The 22,788-nt window shown below is 55.2% G+C and overlaps 1 protein-coding gene across 1 annotated transcript; it reads right to left on the bottom strand.

Annotated features, from left to right (window-relative positions):
* Positions 1-68: 68 nt before the first annotated feature.
* On the bottom strand, positions 69-17,408 carry LOC119093326 (glycerol kinase-like). The gene is given in 16 exon segments (XM_037216271.1): positions 69-525; positions 3,360-3,446; positions 5,090-5,201; positions 5,203-5,234; positions 6,212-6,341; positions 6,754-6,829; positions 7,957-8,100; positions 9,348-9,460; positions 10,523-10,633; positions 12,300-12,402; positions 14,324-14,433; positions 14,898-14,996; positions 14,998-15,067; positions 15,843-15,963; positions 16,293-16,479; positions 17,165-17,408. Coding segments are annotated over 16 exon segments (1,680 nt in total). The 5' UTR covers positions 17,243-17,408; the 3' UTR covers positions 69-418.
* Positions 17,409-22,788: the final 5,380 nt, after the last annotated feature.

The following is a 22,788-nucleotide window of genomic DNA, read 5'->3' as shown; positions in this document are numbered from 1 at the left end:
GAGGATCGAAAGCTTATAAACAAACGCTGGCATCTGAAGTTCAACCCTTGGCGTCAAAGCGTTCTTCAGGGCATTGAGCATGCCCTGAAGCATGGTTGCCCCAGGGTGATCACGATTGGCATGGTCTGTCCGCCAGAGAGGCAACATCAGCTGCGCCGTGGCGGGACCGTGGGGTGGGCCTCACGTGACCGGGGATCCGGCCACCTGAGACGAAAAGGAGGTCCTGACGCTCGCCTACGCTGGTCCACATCCGCACACCAACACCGCGGTACACAGCTCCAGCCTCACAACCAGACCGGCGACCGCTGCCGGCGGCGAGTGATACGTGTCTACTTCTCCTGGAAAATGAGCATCACCGTTCCCTAACGCTTAATACTGGTCAACTGCCGGGTGACGTCACACCAGCCCGGTGGTGACGTCATCTCGCCGTCATCGAGCCCCGCTCTCTGGCCAGCACGAGCAGCAGCACCGAGCAGAAGACGAACCAGACGGGCGGCAGGGACGTCAGCAGGCGGTGGCGCCGATCTGAAGCAGGGCAGGAGGTCAGCGGGCACCGTCTGCGGGCCAGAGGTTGATCCGCGTGGGCCCAACAGGCGGAAATGGAAAATCACAATGTGCAAAACGTCTTTCTGTGAGAGCGAGCTGCAGCCACGCGATATCTGGCGGATAACTCTGATGTTTTAACCCTCGCTAGGGCGCCGAAGGTGTGGACGTACCACCGCCTCCTGTTTTTCGTGGCTATCTCTCGCAACGTCCGGTGCGTCGTAGTATTTTCCTTTTTTGAGAATTGTGCGTGTGCATTGTATTTTACTCTTGTTGGCAACTTTCTAGACCCTACCATGTTGGGCCACCCACCAATGACGTCGTATCACAGCTGTGCAAGGACAAATTAAACGCAACCAAATGGTGCGTTCTGACGCATTCTGAACCGTTTTTACTAGACTTCTTCCCTAGTGGCCCTGGATATGTGGATGTCTTGCATAATGCACACCATCCATGTTCATGAACTTACGGACGTTCACTTGCAGCCCAAGGTCACGTCAAATGAAATATTGAAAATTTACATGAGATCTGCTTTTTATACGTTTCAAGAGCCAAGGTGACGAATGCGTGCCGTGTCCAACGTAAAGGTCATTGAAGGTCGATGCCGCGTCCGGTCTGACCTTCAAAACCGCTTACGTGCGGTACATGGAGCCTGATCGCAGAGCAATAACACCGTTTGCCGTGAGGACAGACCGCGCACGGTCATTCTAGGTCAACGTCGCATGAGGTCATGTAATGACATCCGACGACCTCACATGCCCCTTGGAAGCGAATGATGGCATGCTTCGCACCACGTCAGGCGTATCCTGCGAATGCGTCCAAGGTTACGCAGGCGGCAATCGGGTAGTTTGAAATTCCAACCTACCCTAACCTGATCGGCCAGTTGTAAGACGGTTCAAATTTGGGGCTCACGCACCGCACTACCACTTTGTTTTTTTCTCTCCAGCACACCACGTGCGGAATCAGAAGCGGGCGTGCTTCGCGCGTCACAGAAAGTGGCGACGCTGACCTAGCTGGCGAAGGCTGGAGAACCTGGCATTGTTAATAACTCTGCGTGCAGTGGCGCAAAAATAATCAAACGATAGCATGATGCATCGGCTAACGTATGCGAAAAACAGCCACCAAATATATGCCAAACAATGTAACATCCTGCTGAAAGGAAACTTACAAACGTCGACGTAAAGCATGAACACATCTTAAGACCCTCAGATGATTTCTTAGCTTCCTGTAAGGGTTAATACGCTTCAGGTGGGTGTAAAATGTGAATGTCAGTTTTGCGTGCCCGTTAGAGAAGTCGCCAAACCGAGAGGTACATGCACTGGAGGCGATGGGAAACACGCTAACATCATCGGTAACACATGTTGATCTAAACCAAAAATAAGCCGAACCCCACCCCCGTAATGCTACGGGATTACGCAAGGGCCGAAATCCCGGGCTTCCTCCTTCGCAGAGAGCGTATACAGCTGTCACGCTTGAAAAGTGACGACTGGAGAAGGGCCCACTACTTTCGCTGCCCCTCCCCCCCGGGGGGATTACATGTAGCAGTCACAGTTTGGGGCTTGGGGGCGTTGCTGTGTTTCCCTGAACCTTAGAATCAAAGATCCTCATATCTATGCCGGAGCTGGCATTGGCCATTTCAGAAAGATCAGTGCAGTAAATATTTGGACCAAAGGCAAAACTACCGTGTGAGTGCAACATCTGGGAGCTCTGGCGTGACAGCGACCGAAACGAATATGATTTCGGCAGAACTGGGTCACCCTAAGATGCCCCCTAATTAAGGAGCATGTCCTTGTCCAATGACCTCGAATGCAAACTGAGGGAAGTCACGTATCCAGCGCACACATTAAGCAGTGAGCCTTACCAAAAACCGAAGTACATCATGAACTACTGGTTCTTCCTCAACCCCTTCCATGAATGCCGCCTCAAAGGTAGGCCACTTTGCTGCCAAACTCAACATCGTCACCTAGAACGTATTTGCCACAAACGCAAGGGGTAAGATGTGAGGAGTGTGATCATCTTGGCAAGCCGGAAAATCACACGCAGTACTTTTTGAGAGCACCAGCTTACACTAATGGATTTTCTTGTATACAGAAGGTTTAGAAGGGAACCAAAAGGCAAAAAAGCGGGACAACGCATTTTGAAGCGTCCGCAAAAACAGACTGTTTGAGCACCAAAGGAACCAAAACAACTAAGGGAAATCTTTGAGCAGTGTATATTTCCCAAAAACCCCAAGTAAAGTACATGCGCCATCTCGATACGAAACGGATACCAGACATCAACGCTCCCAGCTCCAAAGATGCCACTCTAGAGTCCATGATCAACTGTCAACCCCGATGCGCGATTCGTAAGTCCATGATTGCAACATGCCTTTCCGAAAAAAGTTTTAAAAAAATAATACGAATAAGCACCAACTGCACGATTGAAATGACTGCGCCATAAACACTCGATAGACTACGAAAGTATCTCAAAGGACCGTCACCCAGTAGAAAGTACGTATCATGATTGGCCTTGGTGGAGACTTCGTCTGGAAGGTATGTCACCGCGCCGCAGTCGTCATCCGAAGTTTGTACCGGCCGATGCTGTGTAAATAAACGGCCCGACGTAGCCGTCCGCCGCCACCGCTGTCTGACACGACACTACGGCACGCGTGCACACCACCGCAGCCAAGTCCGCGAGCAAGCCCTCCACCGCGTGCAGCTGACATAGGCGCCGCAGGAGGCGGGACGTGGGCCGGCCCCAGTGGCGCACCCGAGCCGCGACGGCGCGTCCGGCGGCGGCGGCGGCGGCGCTCGGCGGCCGGCCCAGCTACGGCGTACCTGGCAGCGGTGAGCGCTCCGTGACGGGCTCCCAGTCCCGAGAGCGGGACACCGCCTGCTTCCAGCGGTCGAAGCGCACGTCCCGCTCTGCCGGCGACGAGACGACGGGTCAGGGAGGTCAGAGGCGGCAACGGCGGGCGGGGTCAGGGGAGGTCAGAGGCGGCGCCGGCGGGCGGGGCGACGGGTCAGGCGCAGGTCGAGGCGGTGCCGGCGGGCGGGAACGGACGGGTCAGACGAGGTCAGAGGCGGCGCCGGCAGGCGGGGCGAGACGGGTCAGACGAGGTCAGAGACGGTGCCGGCGGGCGCGTCAGGAGAGGTCAGAGGCGGCCCCGGCGGGTGGGGCGACGGGTCAGGAGAGGTCAGAGGCGGCGCAGGCGGGCGGGGTGCCGATCAGGAGAGGTCAGAGACGGTGCCGGCGGGCGGGGTCAGGAAAGGTCAGAGGCGGCGCCGGCGGGTGGGGCGACGGGTCAGGAGGGGTCAGAGGCGGCGCAGGCGGGCGGGGGTGCCGGTCAGGAGAGGTCAGAGGCGGCGCCGGCGGGCGGGGCGACGGGTCAGGGGAAGTCCGGGGCGGCACCGGCGGGCGAGGCGACGGATCAGGCGAGATCAGAAGCGGCGCCGGCGGTTGGCGACCAAGTCAGGCAAGGTCCGAGACGGCGCCGGCGGCTGGTTCAGGCAAGGCGCGAAAGTGGGGTCTGGTCAGATGTGAGAAAAGGGCTAGGTTACACGGGAAACCTGGCTCAGGTCAGACAGGAGGCCTGGACAAGGTCAGGCAGGAGACCAGGGTCAGGTTAGACAGAAAAGCAGAACCTGGGTGTAGTGGGATCAGAGAATCAGGTAAGACAGCACAGGCATCATTAGGGCTGCCTGATGGCTGAACCAGAGGTGGCCAGGCAAAGCCCGTCCCAAGCACACATAATGAACATTTCACTGATAACAAATGCGCTACCGGAACCCCTGAGCATTCACTACGACGTTATCAGTTTTCTGTGTTCACCAGACACGCAGCTTCACCACTGGGCGACCGAAACCCCGAGCATTGGCTGCGATGTTCGGCTGCGTGTCTGGGAAACCAGATGAAGGGGCTTCGTTCCCCGCGATCCCGGCCCTTCCTGCCAGGGTGAGCGGAGGACGAAGGCAAACAGCCTCCGAAGGGGAGTGCGTAGTAAGCCCCTATGACAACACAGCCAATGTTCACCGACATACGGCTGCTGCCTGGGCGGTAAAACTAACATAAACAATCCCATAAACAAATAGCGCGCAGGGACGCGTACGTAGCGAGGTCGCGCGCCGCAGACGCCCGCTAACAATCAGACCGACAGTGCAGGCTGCTGAGTGGGGACTGGGCTGCCCACCACAGCTGCCTGCAGACTGCCGCAGCCTACAACATCTGAGATAACCACGATGATCCATGTGCCAGTGCTCCGTCATAATGACAGTCCACGCCTATCAATGGGGACAAGGCGGCCCAGTAGAGCTGGTCTGCTACAGCTTCACTGAGCTCTCTGACTCCTCCCTGTTATGACTCCTGTCCCTTTTAGAACAGCCTTGGGGTGTCAGCAACGCAACATTCAATACTTCACCTACAAACCGCCGGGCACCGGGTCCCAGAACGAAAGCGAAAGCGGCGGCGAACAAAAACGAGACCAATTCAGCTGCCACCTAGCGGACGGCAATCGCACTGACAGTTGGTGCGGCTGCCGCAGCGCTCGCCTCCGGTTCCGTGGCCGTACCGTCATCTCCGATCTGCGGGCTGAACTGGTCGGTGGTGCCGTGGCTGAGGTCCTCCGGCGAGAGGCTCCAGACGCCGACGCCGCTCGCCGCGCCCGCCGCCATCGCCGCCCCCCAGCGCCGTCGTCTCGGGCATGGTCGGCCGCACTGCGGGCGGCGGAATCACGCGCCGGGTCAGCGGGGTCGACTCCGGGTCAGCGAGGGCACACTGCGGGCGGCGGAGCCACGCACCGGGTCAGCGGGGTCGACTCCGGGTCAGCGAGGGCACGCTGCGGATCAACGAGGGTCACGAGCTGCAGTCGTCGGGATCGCACTTTGCTCAGCGGGGGTCACACGGCGGGCCAGCAGGGTTAACACCACAAGCTAAACCCTGCGCTCAGCGTCGTACAGTCCGCCGCACACGAAAGACCAACGCAGATGCCACGGACAGCGCAGCACACCTTAGACAGACTCATACTGCAGGTGCGGCATCAAGCGCACATCAGGCACAGCCTGACACACCACTGCCACGAATGAGAACCACGAGCACCGACATGCCACACACGGACACACGAGATGTAGCCCCAAACCCAGACGTACGCCGAACGCACGGTCAGGCGCACCGCAGCTTCTTAAAGACACACAGCCGAGCCAACACGCGGTCGCTTGTCGATGTACACGCGGTGTCAAGTCCGGGTCAGGGAGGTCACGCCGCAGGTCAGTGAGATCACGCCGCGGGCCAGCGGGATCGCGAACTGCAGTCATCAGGATTAATTGTACGCTGCACGTGCAGCGTACGCCAGATGAAACGGGACGCACACAAATGAATGCTTGCATACAAGATCTTCTGGGAACTGACATTTTGCGCGATCGCCGGGCAGTGTCCCCAATGAGGACTCCGCGCTTCCAGACAGCTTCCAGACAGACAGGTTGTGTAAACACTCGCCACGCGTCCGCCCCGTGCCAAAACCAACCGAAATCCGTTTACACTTCGGCTTAGCCACTCCACGGACAGCAGATAAAAGGGGACAAGTGTCGCCGGCGATCAACACCAGGCACCACGAGATCAACGCGTTCTGTGCCCGGCGCACAGTGACGTCACCGGTGACGTCAGCCAGCGTCCATGTTGACGTCACAGCACGCACCGACGGGGATGCCGAGCAGGTCGGCCTGCAGCTGCACCAGCAGCGTGTTGACGGTGCCGCCGCCGTCCACCTGCAGCGCCGTCAGCGGGATCCCAGAGTCCTGGTTCATCGCGTCCAGGATCTCCCGCGTCTGGGGGCACCGCACCCGGGCATCAACCATCATCAACGGCGGATCGCCGAGCACCGACTCGATACGTTCAAAATCTTCATCATCATCATCAACGCCCAGGAAAAGCAGGAGCGGTATCCTGAGCGATACTAACACTGAGCGGATCCCAGAGTCCTGGTTCGTCGGCTCGGACTGCGGTGCCCGCGTCTGCAGAGCCGGTGTCAGCGCCGATGTGCGTCTGTGGCGACGAGCCAGCGCGCCGCCTACCGCGCATTTCACCGCACCCAGGCACTCCATACTCAATGGGAGACTTCGGAACCCAGTACAACTGGGCTGCCATGCCGTTTCGATTCAGTCTTGCATGGAGCGCACGTGACCGACGTGCTACGAGCACAACACCCCGTGCCGAGTCCCGGTCACGCCCACCACGTACCTGAAAGCAGATGGCCTCCAGCGTGGCTCGGCAGATATGCTGTTTTGTGGTGTACTGGGTCAGGCCGCATATCGTGCTAAGGCGCAGGGGAGAGGGAACATGAGTTACACAGCGGGAGCGGAAGCCATGAATAGCTGAGCCATGTTGTGCCGGCATTCACTAAATTCACAGCACGAGAGCAGGCATTCCTGACAATCTGAGAGGCAGGATAATGACGCTTCTCATGTGTGCGCTTCAGACGATAGACAATGCCCGCTTCACAGTTTCAAGACAGTGGCGGGCTCAGCCACATACCTTTGCTCTCATTCAACATTCTGGCACGCCCGTACACAACCCATTCACTTCTTTTCCCCACGGCAGTTACACTTTTCCCTGCCGTCCCTCACCACACCCTCCGTTCTCGGACCCGCCCCCTCCCCCCCCCCCCATCGCCTTGCCGTCTCCCACTACACCTTCCGTCCTCGGATCCCCGGTCACCCTGCCGTCCCTCACTACGCCTCCCGTCGTCGGACCCGCTCCCACCCCTCCCCCCCGTCACCCTGCCGTCCCTCGCTACACCTCCCGTCCTCGGATCCCCCTGTCACTCTGCCGTGCCTCACTACACCTCCCATCCTCGGATCGGATACTCCAGTCACCCAGCCGTGCCTCACCACACACCTCCGTCCTCGGATTCCCCCGTCACCCAGCCGTCCCTCACCACACCCTCCGTCCTCGGATTCCCGTCACCCAGCCGTCCCTCACCACAACCCTCCGTTCTCGGATTCCCCCCGTCATCCCAGCCGTCCCTCACCACACCCTCCTTCCTCGGATTCCCCGTCACCCTGCCGTCCCTCACCACACCCCTCCTTCCTCGGATTCCCCGTCACCCAGCCGTCCCTCACCACACCCTCCGTCCTCGGATTCCCCCGTCACCCAGCCGTCCCTCACCACAACCCTCCGTCCTCGGATTCCCGTCACCCAGCCGTCCCTCACCACACCCTCCGTTCTCGGATTCCCCCGTCACCCAGCCGTCCCTCACCACACCCTCCTTCCCCGGATTCCCCGTCACCCAGCCGTCCCTCACCACACCCTCCTTCCTCGGATTCCCCGTCACCCAGCCGTCCCTCACCACACCCTCCTTCCTCGGATTCCCCGTCACCCTGCCGTCCCTCACCACACCCTCCGTCCTCGGGTACCCCGCTCACCCTGCCGTCCCTCACTCACCCGCGCGCCGTGTCGTCCCAGTACGGCGCGTACAGGCCGGTGAACGCCGGCACGAAGTACACGCCGCCCGTGTCCTTCACCTGACGCGCGAGCACCTCCACCTCGGCGTTCTCCGAGATCAGGCCCAGGTTGTCCCGCAGCCACCTGGCGGCCGGGCAGGTCACCGGAGCCGGTCAGGCGGGGTCGCCGTCCGCCGCCCTCGCCGAGCACGCGGCGGACGCGGCGCTGTGGTGACGCCAAGCACACGACTGGCCGTGTAGTCACGCACGACTGAGCAAGCTACCGTCTCGGCCAACGGAGCAGCGTGCAGCGTGAGCACGTGACAATGGAGTACGGAGGAGGCTCCATCGTAAGTGAGACGAAAAAACTTGTCGGTGTACCCCCGAAGGTAAGTGATAAATATTATTTACCAATGTGAGCAAGTAGCAGGATATGCATTTCTCATATTCAGAGTATTCAGGACGGCTCGGTTGTGAACAGTCTGGACAAATGTCCCACAGGAATTACTCAGGTTTTGAGCTGGTGTGTGGGCGCATGACCCGTCGTCATGACGTCATCGTCAAGGCCGGTCATCGCAGTCACTGTTCCCGCGCTGTCGCCGGAGACCCCACAAATTAGACACAGGACAGAAGGCAGCAAGGTGCAGGGAAAAATTGCAATGCACCCTTCGTGTCACAGTGCAGGGAAACATTGCAAAGCCGGCCATCACCCGCATCAGTCCCTACGCCGCAACGAGCACGTATGGAATGTAACGCGCAGACCTCGCTAGCATGCGTCACTGCACGCTGCATGTCCTGTTGACGGCGCCCCCTCCCCCCCCCCCGTCTGTGCTGACCGCAGCGGCGTAGCACGTGCCATGGCCACCAGACGAACGCCCCACAGGTATCGAGTCACGCAAGCGACCAGCTGGCCAACTGCGCTCCGGACGGCCGGAGGCGACTCACGCCACGCGACCGCGCACAGTTACCAGGGTGGTGCTGTTCGGGCCGGCACCGGGCCACTCGCGTGCAGTGAACAGCACACAGCGCGCCGGGGGCGGACGGGGAGCGGACGGGGCACCGCGTGGCAGCGAGCTGGGGCGGCGACGGAGGGCGTGCCGGCTGCGGACAGGGGCCGGACAGGCAGCTGTGTCACAGAGAGCTGAAGCGGCGGCGGAGAGCGCTACAAGGGCGGGGGGGGGGGGGGCTTGGACCGCGACTGGGACACGGGCAACGTGAACGTGACTGATGCCGCGGACGCGACTGCGTCTGCGACTGCGACTGCGACCGCAATCGTGTTTGTGACAGCGACGACGACCACGCCCACACCCCCACTACAGCAGAAGCCTGACCCCAAGCACGGCTGCAGCTGAGCCCGTGACCGGCCGGCCCTGACTCCTGACGCGCACTGACCGTACGGCCGCGCCGGTGATGGCCACCGAGCCCTCCAGGGCGTACATGACGGGCGCATCCTTGCCCATCTGGTAGCCGACGGTGGTGAGCAGGCCGCGGGTGGACTGCACGATCTGGGGAGCACACCCCGCGCACGCCGCGTCCGTCAGCGTGCACCAGCCGGCGACGGCCGTCAGAGCGAGCACGCGCAGCGCAGAGGGCAACGGCCGCCAGTGCGGGCACGCGCACCAGACAGGGCGACGCCGTCAGAGCGAGCACGCGCACCGGACAGCGACGGCCGCCAGTGCGGGCACGCGCACCAGACAGGGCGACGGCCGTCAGAGCGAGCACGCGCACCGGACAGCGACGGCCGCCAGTGCGGGCACGCGCACCAGACAGGCGACGGCCGTCAGAGCGAGCACGCGCACCGGACAGCGACGGCCGCCAGTGCGGGCACGCGCACCAGACAGGGCGACGGCCGTCAGAGCGAGCACGCGCACCGGACAGCGACGGCCGCCAGTGCAGGCATGCGCGCCGGGCAGGGCGACGCCGCCAGAGCGGGCACGCGCACCGGACAAGGCGACGGCGGTCGGAGCGAGCACGCGCACCGGACAGCGACGGCCGCCAGTGCGGGCGCGCGCTCCAGAGGGCAACGGCGCACACTGCCACACGGGAGAGCCGAGCATGGCCGCATGTATGCGCCGCGGCCAAATGACGTGCCAATGGTGACGAACCGTGCAAAGTACTGTCTGCGCATGGTAGACGTGGTAGTTATCGTTTAGAACTACATGAGCGGCTGATAAAATTAGATCAATCCACCTCTCCAAATTGACGTGTGTCACGACCACGAGCAATCACTCCAGCATCTGTCAGGCCAATGGCGGGCAAGTGGGCACCGAAGTTGCCTTAATGTGGCGGCGAAGAGGTGATACGAAAGCAATTCGAATTTGCAACGGTACACAGTTTATGAACATCACACTGTTCGAGGTGTTGCGACTGTTTTCAGCTACAGGCGTTTTCCCGAATCGAGCGAAATTGGACAAGAACGACAGGTTAACCTTCCTGAATATGTATTGTTCTGTACGGCTTGTCCGAAACACGATGCAATTCTACGAACACCCGACAAACCAGAAACGGCATGTCCTCCTGCAGCCGTCTGCCGTGCCACGCGTTACGGCCGACCTTAGCAGACATACCTTGCAGCCGGTGTTGTAGAGCAGGAAGCAGCCGGTGCCGTACGTGTTCTTGGCCTGGCCCTGCTTAAGACACATCTGGCCCACTAGCGCCGCCTGCTGGTCACCCAGAATCTGCCGACGGCCGGCGCAGAAACTGAGGCGCGACACCGCACAACACAGCACAGCACAGCGCAGCACAGCACAGCACAGCACAGAACGGCCCTGCTGGTCACCCAGGATCTGCGCCCGGTGCACCCAACGACACCACAGCAGCAGACGCAGTAGGACGTGGCACACCAGAGCACACACACACCAAGGTCACGCCAGGTGCAGCCAGGTACGGCGCAACACAGCACACCGCACAGATGTCGCGGCGTGAGCGAGATCCACCCTGGGTGCAACAGCTTTGGTCAACGGTCAACCGATCACCAGAATATGTAGCCGACTGACTCGGCCGTGGCTGACTTGCGTGGCAACCAGACGACCATCGCCATTAGATTGCATACGTGGAAAGGTGCCTCGTTTTACGCGAATTCGCCTTTGCAATGATCTGTAACAGAACCCTCGGCATGTCTTTCTGTTACGGTATTAAATTTGTTGTTCTTGTCGATAAAACGAGGTCAATGTCGACGCCGTCCGTACCCCTGAGTTAAGCGACTGGCATTAGGATTGCTTCTTGGTGTACCCAATTTCAACATTAACATAAGCAGCACGCTAGTAGCGTAAGCCAAGACCGTGCAACAGCAAGTGCCGACACGGACAGCCCTATATCCGCCAGCCATACACCGGCCCGACCGGCTGCAGCATGCGCCGGCACGCAAACTGCTTCGATCTACACGAGTCTGGGTGTCTCGCCTGGAGCTCGATAGCAGATCAAAACTGACCGGACCCACCGTCAACCCGGTGCTGCATATCGACACATGGCACATGGGGTGTAAACTCCGCTTCACCGAGCAGAAGCAGAGCCCGCTTCAACGCACAGGTCCTGAACAAGAGCAGACATGCGGCCACATGCCACCAGAACGACACAAACGTGGACTCTTTTAGCACACAACCTAGCCCGAGCCACCAGACGCGCGTCTCCGCGTCTGTTTCATGCCGACGGCAAGAACCATCCATGACTCACCACGCGCCCCAAAGGAGACAGTGCTGTCTACACAAGGTTGCACAACAAGCCGGGGAACAGCGCCCGTATACCTAGGCTGGCGATATCTACACGAGGGTCCTCAGCAAGCGGGGAAATAACGCTTACGTACCTAGGATGGCGATATCTACATGAGGTTACACAACAAGCAGGAAAAAGCGCCTTTATGCCCAGACCGGCGATAGTTCTAATCGCATAGGACAAATCCGCTGGTCCTAATCTCTTCCACACTTCTTATCTACCCCTCTCCCCTCCCCCATCTCCTGGCCACCAGACGTGCAGTACCGGGGGAGAAGTGCAGCCTCTGACGTCATCAGCGACAGTCTGCGGTCACGTGGTACGTCCCGACAGCACGATACGTCAGCCGGCGCCGCCAGCTCGGGGACACCTGGTCCCAGGGCACGGCGGGGCGCCGGAAATTGGGACACGACCACGGCGAGCAGGAGAGGACACATCTCCCTGGGACGCAAGAACGCGGCATGCAGGCTTTGTCTTGTGCTTTCTTCTACACATTTCTAGAGCTTAGATGACTAGAACACGGTGGGTGTCTTTGGTTTTTAAGCAACACCCGCAGCCAGCAATACTACCGCCTACATTGCGCCAGGCCCGCCGAAGGGCCTTTCAGTCAAAGTGAGTCATTTGGCCAGTACTCACGCCGGAGACGGGAACGCCGCTCAGCGCACCGGACGTCAGATGGCCGTATATCTCCGAGCAGCTGCGGATCTCCGGCAGAATCGACTTCGGGATGTCAAAAAACCTGAGAACAAGTCGCATGACTAAGACGCGATAGATTGCAACACTCTGTGGACGTTGCGGATACATGTCGCGGGTTTTCTCCGTTGAAGTAAGGACAACGGCGCCTCAGTTGTTTTTTTCGTGACAGTACCTGTCGGCAACATTTTCAAAAAGGCTCGCTGATTACAACCCACGGAAGTCCAAGACAATGTCCGGGCAATGGATGTATCTACTGTAGCTCATGGATGCTTCTCCCCTATCCATGGCAATGACATCGAGAATAAGCCACCCAGTGGGAAACCACTCTTGCCATGTATCAAATATACAGCTTTCTGTGATAAAGAAGGGTCTTAAGCTTCTTATTGCTCTTTCCTATGCTACATTTCGATAATACGGGCACAAGGATAATGAAATATAAAAAAACTGAAAACGGCAAAACATAGTCAAACAGCAAGAGCAAAAGCCAAAAGGCAGACGAATCATAGGAACATCACCCTCATCCGTAAGACCAACAGCCGGCACCGAGCGAGCCGGAGAGTTGATTATTACGGAGACCAGATAGCTCATGGCGAATCAGCCCGTATAACTCGCACGTGGTTCGTTGCGCGCGTGTGGGGGGGGGGGGGACGAACATCAAACACACCGCCCGAAGCCTGGGCACTCCTCGGTGGCGAATGCACATTCCATGTCAAAATACGATGATGGCCTTTTCTGCTCGGTAGAATTCACCTTTAAAACGTAAAAACAAAGCAATTCAACAGTACACTTGACGTGACCAGGCGGTTTACTTTCTACAAAATCCATTGGCAACACCATAATTTTGCGACAGACAGGCTTCCACTCCGTGTCGTCATGCGCAGGATGACGTCACATTCATCCGATCACCGACCACCAGAGGCCATTGGTCGCTGGTGCCATCAATCTCAGTCACGTGACACTGCCAGCCACGTAATCGTCAGCGTATTAAACATTCATTTGGTTGCTTGCATTCGGGCCCAGGACCTCGGGTCCTTCAGGAATTCACGAAATGGCCGATACGCCCGCCCATCACTCATGTATTTACTTTCCCGGATATGATGGGGGGGGGGGGGGATGGTGAACTTTGGGCCTGTCGACCCAAAACTAACCATCGCTACCAGAAAGAAAACACAAATCTTCCATCGAGCAAATACGAAAATGCTGACTTGAAGCAATCCTACCCCTGTCGTGAACAAAGCTGCATCATCAGGAGTACAGATCCCCTAACACAGAATATTCATACTTCCTCTTGCCTTTCAGCTTAGTTTGCTGTATTAAGCCTCCGACTACAGCTCACCAACGCCAAACGAGGTTCTTCCAACTGATCGAGACAAGTGGGCGACAAAATAAATGCCTTCGACCCAGGGATTATCCGTTCAAACACGTGACGCTTAAGTGTCGATGGCAAGGCTAAGGGACCCAACAAGTTCTTATCATTCGCGGTTGGCCTACAGACAATTCTTCACGCAAAAAAGTCTTCCTTAGACCCGGCCGACGGTGGTGAACTTTATGCAACGGGCCGCTGAAGACGAATACATGGGCAATAACCACTCAGAGCCCTACAGCGGGACGTCCGAGGAGATAGCGGCTAAAGCCCATCTGTACTACTTTCGCCAAGGACGCGTCATTTTTCAATGCTTCTTGGTGTCATCTATAATTTTGGAATCAAACTAATGTCAAGCACCGGACGAGCGCCGCCCCTGCGACAAGACGCGAGAAATACAGCACACGAGTGGTGACTACAAAACGAGACTGTATAAAAAATAGACAAATCTTAAAGTAACGTGCAAACCTGAAATGGCAGGACGCCAACTCATCACCATGCTTCATATTTACTGACACTTTCCAGCGAGCAACACACAACAAATCAGACCGTTTCCTGAAATTCCCGAAAAGCTCAGAACAGACCCAACCAGTCAGCTCACCCGCACAGGTAGTCATCCCACTGTAGCGTGGCGATATTCATCAGCATGGTGCGGGAGGCGTTGGTGACGTCGGTGATGTACAGTCCACCGTTGACGCCACCAGTCAGGTTCTGCCGGCGCAGCGGCGGTTATCACTTGTCCGGTCCACTAGGTCCAGTTCGACAGTCCAGTCGGCGTCCAGTTCAGATAGCTGCTCTCTGACCGTCCCGCACGGGACGTTCCCAGACCAGCCAGTGTCCGGGGTAGAACGTACTCGGACCAGCCAGTGTCCGGCGGGGTGCGCACCCAGACCAGCCAGGTGTCCGGCGGGGTGCGCACCCAGACCATCCAGTGTCCGACAAGGACGTACCCCGAACAGCCATTGTCCGGGAGAGGACGTACCCAGACCAGCCAGATTGCCAGGGGGAGGACGTACCCAGACCAGCCAGATGCCAGGGGAGGACGTACCCAGACCAGCCAGATGCCAGGGGAGGACGTACCCAGACCAGCCAGATGCCAGGGGAGGACGTGCCCAGACCAGCCGGGTGTCCCGGAAAGACCTCACAAGACTAGCTAGTGTCCGGGGAGGACGTACCCAGACTAGCCAGGTATCCACGGTGCCGAACATGAGGGTTCCATCGCGGAGGGCAGCGGCGACCTCGGGCACCGAGTCCAGCAGCCAGCGCAGCTTCAACCGCGCTGAAGTAGGTGCTGATGGGCAGACCGCAGAGCTCTTTCAGGTAGTCCTTGTCCTTCTCAGGGCATCTGCCGACACGAGGACACGCCTACTGAGGAATGGACGTCACGCGTCAGGAGATGTCGAAACACCGACGTCGAATGGGAACTCGTTTTTGCCCCCACGGAGCAGCAAAACAGCGGGAACGCGACCAAGGGCGCAGACACACGCACGCACGCACGCACGCACGCACACACACACACACACACACACACACACACACACACACACACACGCACACGCACACGCACACGCACACGCACACGCACACGCACACGCACACGCACACGCACACGCACACGCACACGCACAACGCACACGCCGACGCAAAATTCACGCCGCTGGCGCTGCCGAGCGCAGCTATTGGATGGAGACTGTGAGGCGGTCGTGTGATTATTGTATTTTAAAAATGCCTCTCTAGAAAGAAAGAGAGCAGATCGACAAAGCATTTCTTGGGAAGCGTGATGTGGTTCACTCATACAACCCATGTACTCTATGCCAGGGAGAAGCAGCAACCCACAAAAGAAATGAATTCTCACAGCTCCACACGAGTCTCTGTCTTGGTATCGACCGCGTCGGATATCAGACCACCAAACCAGGAGCAAAATACACACCCATGCATGCACTAAAACCATATCTTTATCACTATGACCCAACCATCATAATACCAGCCAGCATCCAAACCCATCGAAAAAGAAAAACCACTACCCCCTCTCTATCCACACCAGCTCCTACCACTCCGGACTGGCACATGGCCCACGTAACCCCTGCAGGAACACCACGGCGCGCCGCCGGCCGACCTACTTCTGCAACAGCTTTTGGACCGTATGGGTGGTGCGCGCGTCGAGCCAGACGATGGCGTTGTGGAGCGGCCGGCCGGTGGTGCGGTCCCATACCACTGTCGTCTCTCGCTGGTTCGTGATACCTGGCCATGGACACCACAAACGACGTCACTGGTCGCGACCAGGCAACCGAGCGACGGCGGCGCAGGACATCGGGCTACCACTTTTGGGTCACTGGCATGGTCTGAAGTGACTGTGAGGTGATGATTGGAAAGTGAAGTGACTTCACGCTTGGTATGCCACAAAGGGAGCTTCTTATGAGAGCTTCCATGATCAGCAGCAGGAAACAATCAGACATGCTTTTTCCAAACCTATTGTTGGTAAAAAAGGCAGATCATTTGACATGAGATTGCGAGTGGATCAGCACCACTCTCATCCTTGATTGCCATGAGGTATTCACGATCCCACTGACCGATGGCGGCGATGTCTGCCTCATCCACCTCCAGGGCACGCAGGTTCTCCACTGTCTTCTCGATGCAGACCAATGACGTCTGCAGCAGCTCGCTTGGGTCGGCCTCCACCCAGCCCTCGCGGGGAAAGCTCAGCTTCACTTCCACTTGATGGTATGTCAGCAGCTGGGCAGAGTTGGCCGTGAAGACCTGCCGCAATGAGACGTCCCTGCACTACAAGGCACTGCCAGCTGAATCTATGCCATGATAGAATCTAGCGCCTTAAGTGATATTTTTGCATAGCATTTAAACATTACAATGCTAGGCTCTAGGGTAATTTCCTATGTGCTATTGTGTTGTGCCAAAACAACATATGCTCTGCTGTGCAGAAGACCCATATGTCCTTCCTGTTAACATTACATAAACGCAAATGTGGTTGCTTGAAACACCCTGGACCCATGCACTGTGCAAACAAGCTCTGGTACACTATTGTGTAGCATCTCCTCATTCAATATAAAAAGGTTAAAAAATAGTAATTGGCACTCATCAACAAGGCTAAATCATTAATCATCCATGCTTGTAAAACAAGAATACATTTAGCCCATACATGCAAGCACATTGTGACATAATATCTACCGATCAGCCTATTGTACTTGTTAGCATTGTTTGACACCAATGTCCTTGCTTTGACAATAGCCAATGGTTATGAGTCAATCAATTGCAATTACCTTGTTTTAATGACAAAATGATGACACAATTTGCTGACTGGAGGTCATCACTATTATTGTGTTGCAAAGCCATATTGCTCATGATGTAAAAAGCAGTACATGACTATTATATGTTCATGCCTTGATCACAAAGTCACATCATTTTAATAGCGACAGGATCATCTTACCAGAAATCTCGTACTGCTGGTACCTTGATCGAGAGCCCCCACCAACGGGCCATGCTTTCCTTTCGCCGGCGATGTCATCGCAGGCGCAAGAATCGCTTATATCGACCAAAATACTCTATGGTGTATGCTTAACTTACGCTAAGATTATCCAACGATATGATATTTCGCGAGGACCCGACACCTTTTTAGCCGATCACAGTTCCAACCATTGATAAAAAGTGTATTTTCCCTGCGTCATGTGACTTCGAGGTGGGCGGTTACCTAAAATACACGGCACCAGATATGTCACAAAAACGCTGTTACTGTCGCTTAGAATTCTTGGGTATGACACAAATCTACTGCCAATTCATTCTTTCCTGGTTGACGGACATGGATCGATGTAAGACCCAAATAAGGGGTCCATCCATGATTCCAGCGGAGTTTTCAACACTTGTTACGCAGGGTTTTATATAAGGATTCTAAGTTTTTGTTTGTTTTGCGGTTTTCTTGTCCAACTCGCCTTTTCTTTAACTCTTGGCAGCATTATTCATGCTGGGTACACGGGATATTCCCCATGTGGTTGTTTTCTTCAACTCGATTTTTCAACTCGTAACTAGGAGTAAAGGCTCCTCATTTCTCCGCAATACAGCCATGATCATTCGATGAATTTATCACCGACAGAGAGGGTAGCACGGGATTTCCGGAGTCCAGCTAGCATGAAAGCAATAATCGCCGTGACTAACTTGATAATTTAGATGAAGTTCCTGCATAATATTTTTTTAAAAACGTACCCCTTTATACCATTGTTCAGTGCATAATGCTTTGAATGTGGCTACAAATGCTATTCAGCGGGGTAATGCAGCCACCGCATCGGAATAACCACGCCTAGCATTATGCAAGTATTTGCACACTCGCTGCGTCTTTTCTGTCTGTTTAAGTTGTCTATATTTTGCACTTAGATTCACGTCTATAGCTACCCTAGATGCCGAGACATGGCGCAAAATGTCGAAAACGGTCGGTAACGGCCAAATCCATCTTGTTGGCTCGTGCACGCATGACACGCAGTCGAGTCCCTATCAATGCACGCCACTCCCGAGTGGGTCCGTGCCTTGGGTGCTAAGGTGTGGCACAAAAGGGGCAAATTTGTCAAAAATAGCAACTTCAGTCTTTCCGGAGCGCGTGAGTGTGACACGTCACCCGTGCGTACGAACACTGGAGAACGCACGACTGTCTGTTTCATTCATTATTGCAGCATGCCAGTCCCGTGACGCTACATGCCCTGGGTGCGGAAATGCGCCATGAAACGTAACAACCCGCCGAAATCGGCAATGTGCATATTCACAGCTAGTGTACGCGCGACGCATGACACGTGAGGAATCACATTTTGAGCCACATGATTGCCGCTAATATTGCCTATCGAAGTATGCTACTTTCGAGTCGCTTCGTCGCAAATGTTGTATGCTGCAAAACGAGGGGAAAACCGTCCTAGAGGGGATAATCCATTTTGCTGGCCCGCGCATGTTGACACCTGGCACACGTGATATCATAACTTGCACCGCGTGGTTTTCCATTCGATTCCGTATCAACGCATGCCACTCCCATGTGGGATCATGCTCCGGGTGCAGACATGTGGCGCAAAACATGTAAACCCGTGGAAGAGTGCAACGTCGATCTTGCCAGCTCGTATGTGCCTGGCACGTGGGACTTGTGACCCCACGTTTAGCATACTTTGCGATTGGCCGTTCAATACCATTTTGTAGCATGCCAGTCCCTTGTGGCTACGTACCTTGGGTGCGAAAATCTCGCGTGAAACTTAAAAGCCGAGGAAATCGACAAGCTGTTTCTTCACGGCTAGTGTGCGCGTGACACATAACACGTGCGACATCACATTTTGCGCCGCCGGCCGTTATGACCTCCATGATCCGTGTGCGCTCACACCTAAACCTGAACAATGTGAAAAGAGCGGTTTGTCCGATTTTGTAGGTCTTTCTTGCGCTCTTGACGTATTTTCATCATCGCTGCATCTTCGTTTTTGTCATGCAACTTGCAACCCACATGAAACGATTCGTAGTAAACACATGACGCGACAAGATATCCTACAATTATGTTTCACTCATTCCATCCCCAGCGAGCGCCAAAACAATGCAACATGACGAGTAGCGTGTATTTTTATCAGAACAGCCAACTACCACATCGCAAATCATCTTCTGCCCCTTCCGGCAGCAACAGCCGCAACCAGCACGGCCAGGAACAGCAGCTGAAATTGTCAGGCGTTATAAGCGACCGCGGATTCCTCGGCTGAGAGGAGGAGAAACGTTTGTAACTGGCCGGCATTTCGTCTCGTTTCTCAGCGCCTATAGATGCAAACGTTGCACACATTCCGCTTTTTATGATATGCAACTCTTTTCAAGTGTTCTACACTCAGCATGCAATAACCACCAGCATGACCAAAAACAGCAGCTGGAAATTAGAAGCGTTTTTTAGCGACAGTGGATTGCTCAGCTGAGAGAAGAAACACACGCGAATGGTGCCACGAGTATGCCAATATTATTGCTCCCATTCGTCTACGGAGACCAAGACCCCGGGCGACAGAGACTCGTTTTACTAACCACAAGCTTGAAGTTCATATTTGCTCTCGCGGAAGGAGGGCGACAATGCTAGGAGCAAATTGGTGTGTGTCTGCCACACCGCGGCGGCGGCTTTTATATGGTTCAGCTCTCAGGGCCAGGCCTTCACGAGCATGCGTTATGGACTTCATTGCATGACGCGTCGGGGTTGTGCGTGACTTGGGTACGGAGCGGAAGGTCGGCCCATCAGAAATCATGGGTGTCCGCTGCAGTCGCCAACTGTGTCGAAAGAACAAGGAACAGCATGGAACTATTGGAGAGGAAGGATGCCGAAGATGCTGTTAGCCTTTGCAGCCCCGCGCTGCTGCTGACATCGTGTGTGAGCATCATCTCTTTTGGTCTTTGTCCTTGTTTGTATGCGCAGTAGCGCATACAGGGGTGGACAGGGGCGCGTGCTCTCCCCTAGGTGCTGAGGTGTCCAAGGACCCTTCGGAACCTACGATCAGGAGCTTGATTTGAGGGCCCGAAGGGTCCAAAACCCCGGCCGAAGGTCGTATTCAGGGGCCCAGCCCGCAGGGCCGAGTACTACAATGGCAGCCCTCTACATGCCCCGCGCACTAATCAGGGATTCAATTTAATGATTGCACCTCACCTCAGCTTCTCCACATAAACGTTTTCTAAAAACCTGCGTGAAATGCTTTTTTGCATCGACAAAGAGTCGAGAAAAACTGTATAGCTGAAATGGTGGGAAGGCCCATCTCCCTATGCACGAGCACGAATAACATGCCGTCCTAAGAAAGCCGATGCATGTGGTATGCAAACATGCGGCTAGAATTGGAGTTTCACTATGTCTACCTCAGTTACGTAAATGTGTCGTAACAGCTTCAACGTTCTCAATATGATTCAAGAAAGAAATTTAAGTCCGGGTATAGTGTCAGCTATGCTTAAAGAAAGTCCCTACCTATGGGTGGCATATTAGGAAAAAACATACTCGGATGAAGCCTCAGGATGATTTATGCCTACAATAACACTAGGCAGTGCCACTGCAGTACAATGAAGTAATCATTTTGTAACAACACTGCACTCCTCCTTTTCGTGGTAGCGCCAGAATGTTTCCGGGCTTCATGACAACTGCAATTCTTGCCATTGTCGCGACCGCAGTCGTCATGACGACGGCAGAATCTGCTAAGGACCGTTCGGACCACTGTCAGCTGTTACGGGCTAGAGGCACCAGTTTTAACCTGTTTTAACCAGTTTTAACCTGACTCGCTCATTGCCGGCCTGCGGAACCTGAGGCTGGTGCGCATTCGGCAAGTTCGGCAGGGGGGGGGGGGGGGTAACTCAAGGATTGGGGAAGCGGGTGGAAAGGTAGGAAGAATAAGAGGAGAAAGGAAAAAAGATGGCGTCGTTGACAGGGCAACTCTCAAGCGCGACACTGATACATGTTCCAGTCCACAGAGCCATCTGCACCACCTTGGTTTTGCAGTTTGAAATCGCGCGTATGACTGGCAGGTATCGGACCCTGTCGCGGCCGGCGATTTCAACTGAGTTCCCCGGCACAGGCTTTTAACTGAATTCGAGTTTGTTTCTTGTTCGCGGGTAGGTGCGGGGCGGGCTTTGCAGCCTCCGACGGAGGCAGACGGTGATACTGCGCCGGCAACAGAGAAACTCGGCCGCAAGGTGAGTCTGCGGCGACACAATCCTGTGCAAGCGAGACGATGCTGGCGGTCACGCCCTTTGACAATTGCAATGAACTCTCTTCCCGTTGCAGGAGTAGCATACGCGATCATACATCAACCCTGCACACGATTCATTTACAGGATAGGCATTTAGCCATAGCTCCAAACGCAGTTGTAACTAAAGTCTACTTGGCGTTATTGCATGACTTTGGTCTAGACTGGTCTTGGTAACCGGACGGAATCTTTACATTACGTTTAAACTGTTGTGTAGAGGGCATGCTGCCATCATTATGGACATGATGGCAGCGCCTCGCAAATTGTAAAGTGCATTTGCGAGTAACATTATGCATATAAATAAAACAGTGTTAATAGCTTTTTTCCTAAAAAACACAGAGGAAAATGGAGCGATAAATGTGAGGTTTCAGCTATATGCGTTTATCGAAAAGAATGTCGGTAGCAAATTCAAAGTTGCCCGCCGATTTTTTTCCGATTTTTTTTCTAAGCCGTTGCCCAAGAACAGGTAGCCAGGAGTCCCCCTCCCTCAATCCCAGCGAAGCAGTAAACCGTACGTTAACACCAGAAAACATAAAATCAAGTCGCGGTACTCCCAGCTAAGAAGATGAAACAAACGTAAAAAAGCAGGCGAAGAGGTGGTGCAGACCCGAAGGAATTGTGTTATGTGATAAGTAGGGCAAAATCATAGAAGAGAAGGCTCAAAGTAGTCATTAGCCGAAGTCAGCTAATGACAGCCCGCTATAACCGCTCAATAAGCTACAACCACTCAATTCACCGTGTTAGTAAGGGCTATACAGTCACACTAGTCGGAGGGGACAATTACCTGGTCATTTTTGTGCCGGGTTTTGAGCTGGATGCCCAGGGAATCCACCCAGCGAAGTAGAGCTTGTTGCTGGGAGAACTACCGGAGCCAGCGCCGTGAATTTGGGCATATGTGCATGACTTTATATCAGAAGTTGATTATGAAACATGAAGGAGGTCAAATATGAAGTGCGTTGGATATGAACAGCACAAAGGATTGCAATGTCTTCAAATATGTTTGTTACTTTAATATGTACTTACGAAATGTCGCGGATGATGTTCTTAACGATGGTTTTTGATACAGGGATATCAGTAATTCTTGGAAAACATGAAACCATAATGTCGTTCCACGGTTTAGGGCCAAGGCAAGATGCTGTAAATAGTCTATAATTACGATTAGGGAAAGGTTGGTCCAAATGTTTTGCTCGCCTCATATCCGTGTCATTGGATTCGTAGAGCTTGTAAATTAAATCGAATGATACAGGGAATTGCGAAGTTAGAAATTTGTGCATCACAATTAACATTTGGGATTTAGCAATGTCCGATAATTTCAAAATTTTGTGTCGTTTAAAGATTGACTCTG

Source organism: Pollicipes pollicipes, unplaced genomic scaffold (genome assembly GCF_011947565.3).
Source record: "Pollicipes pollicipes isolate AB1234 unplaced genomic scaffold, Ppol_2.1 Scaffold_4002;HRSCAF=4701_pilon_pilon_pilon, whole genome shotgun sequence".
Taxonomy (NCBI): domain Eukaryota; kingdom Metazoa; phylum Arthropoda; class Thecostraca; order Pollicipedomorpha; family Pollicipedidae; genus Pollicipes; species Pollicipes pollicipes.
The sequence above is the reverse complement of the archived record's forward strand: the minus strand, read 5'-3'. Positions and strand labels throughout refer to the sequence as shown.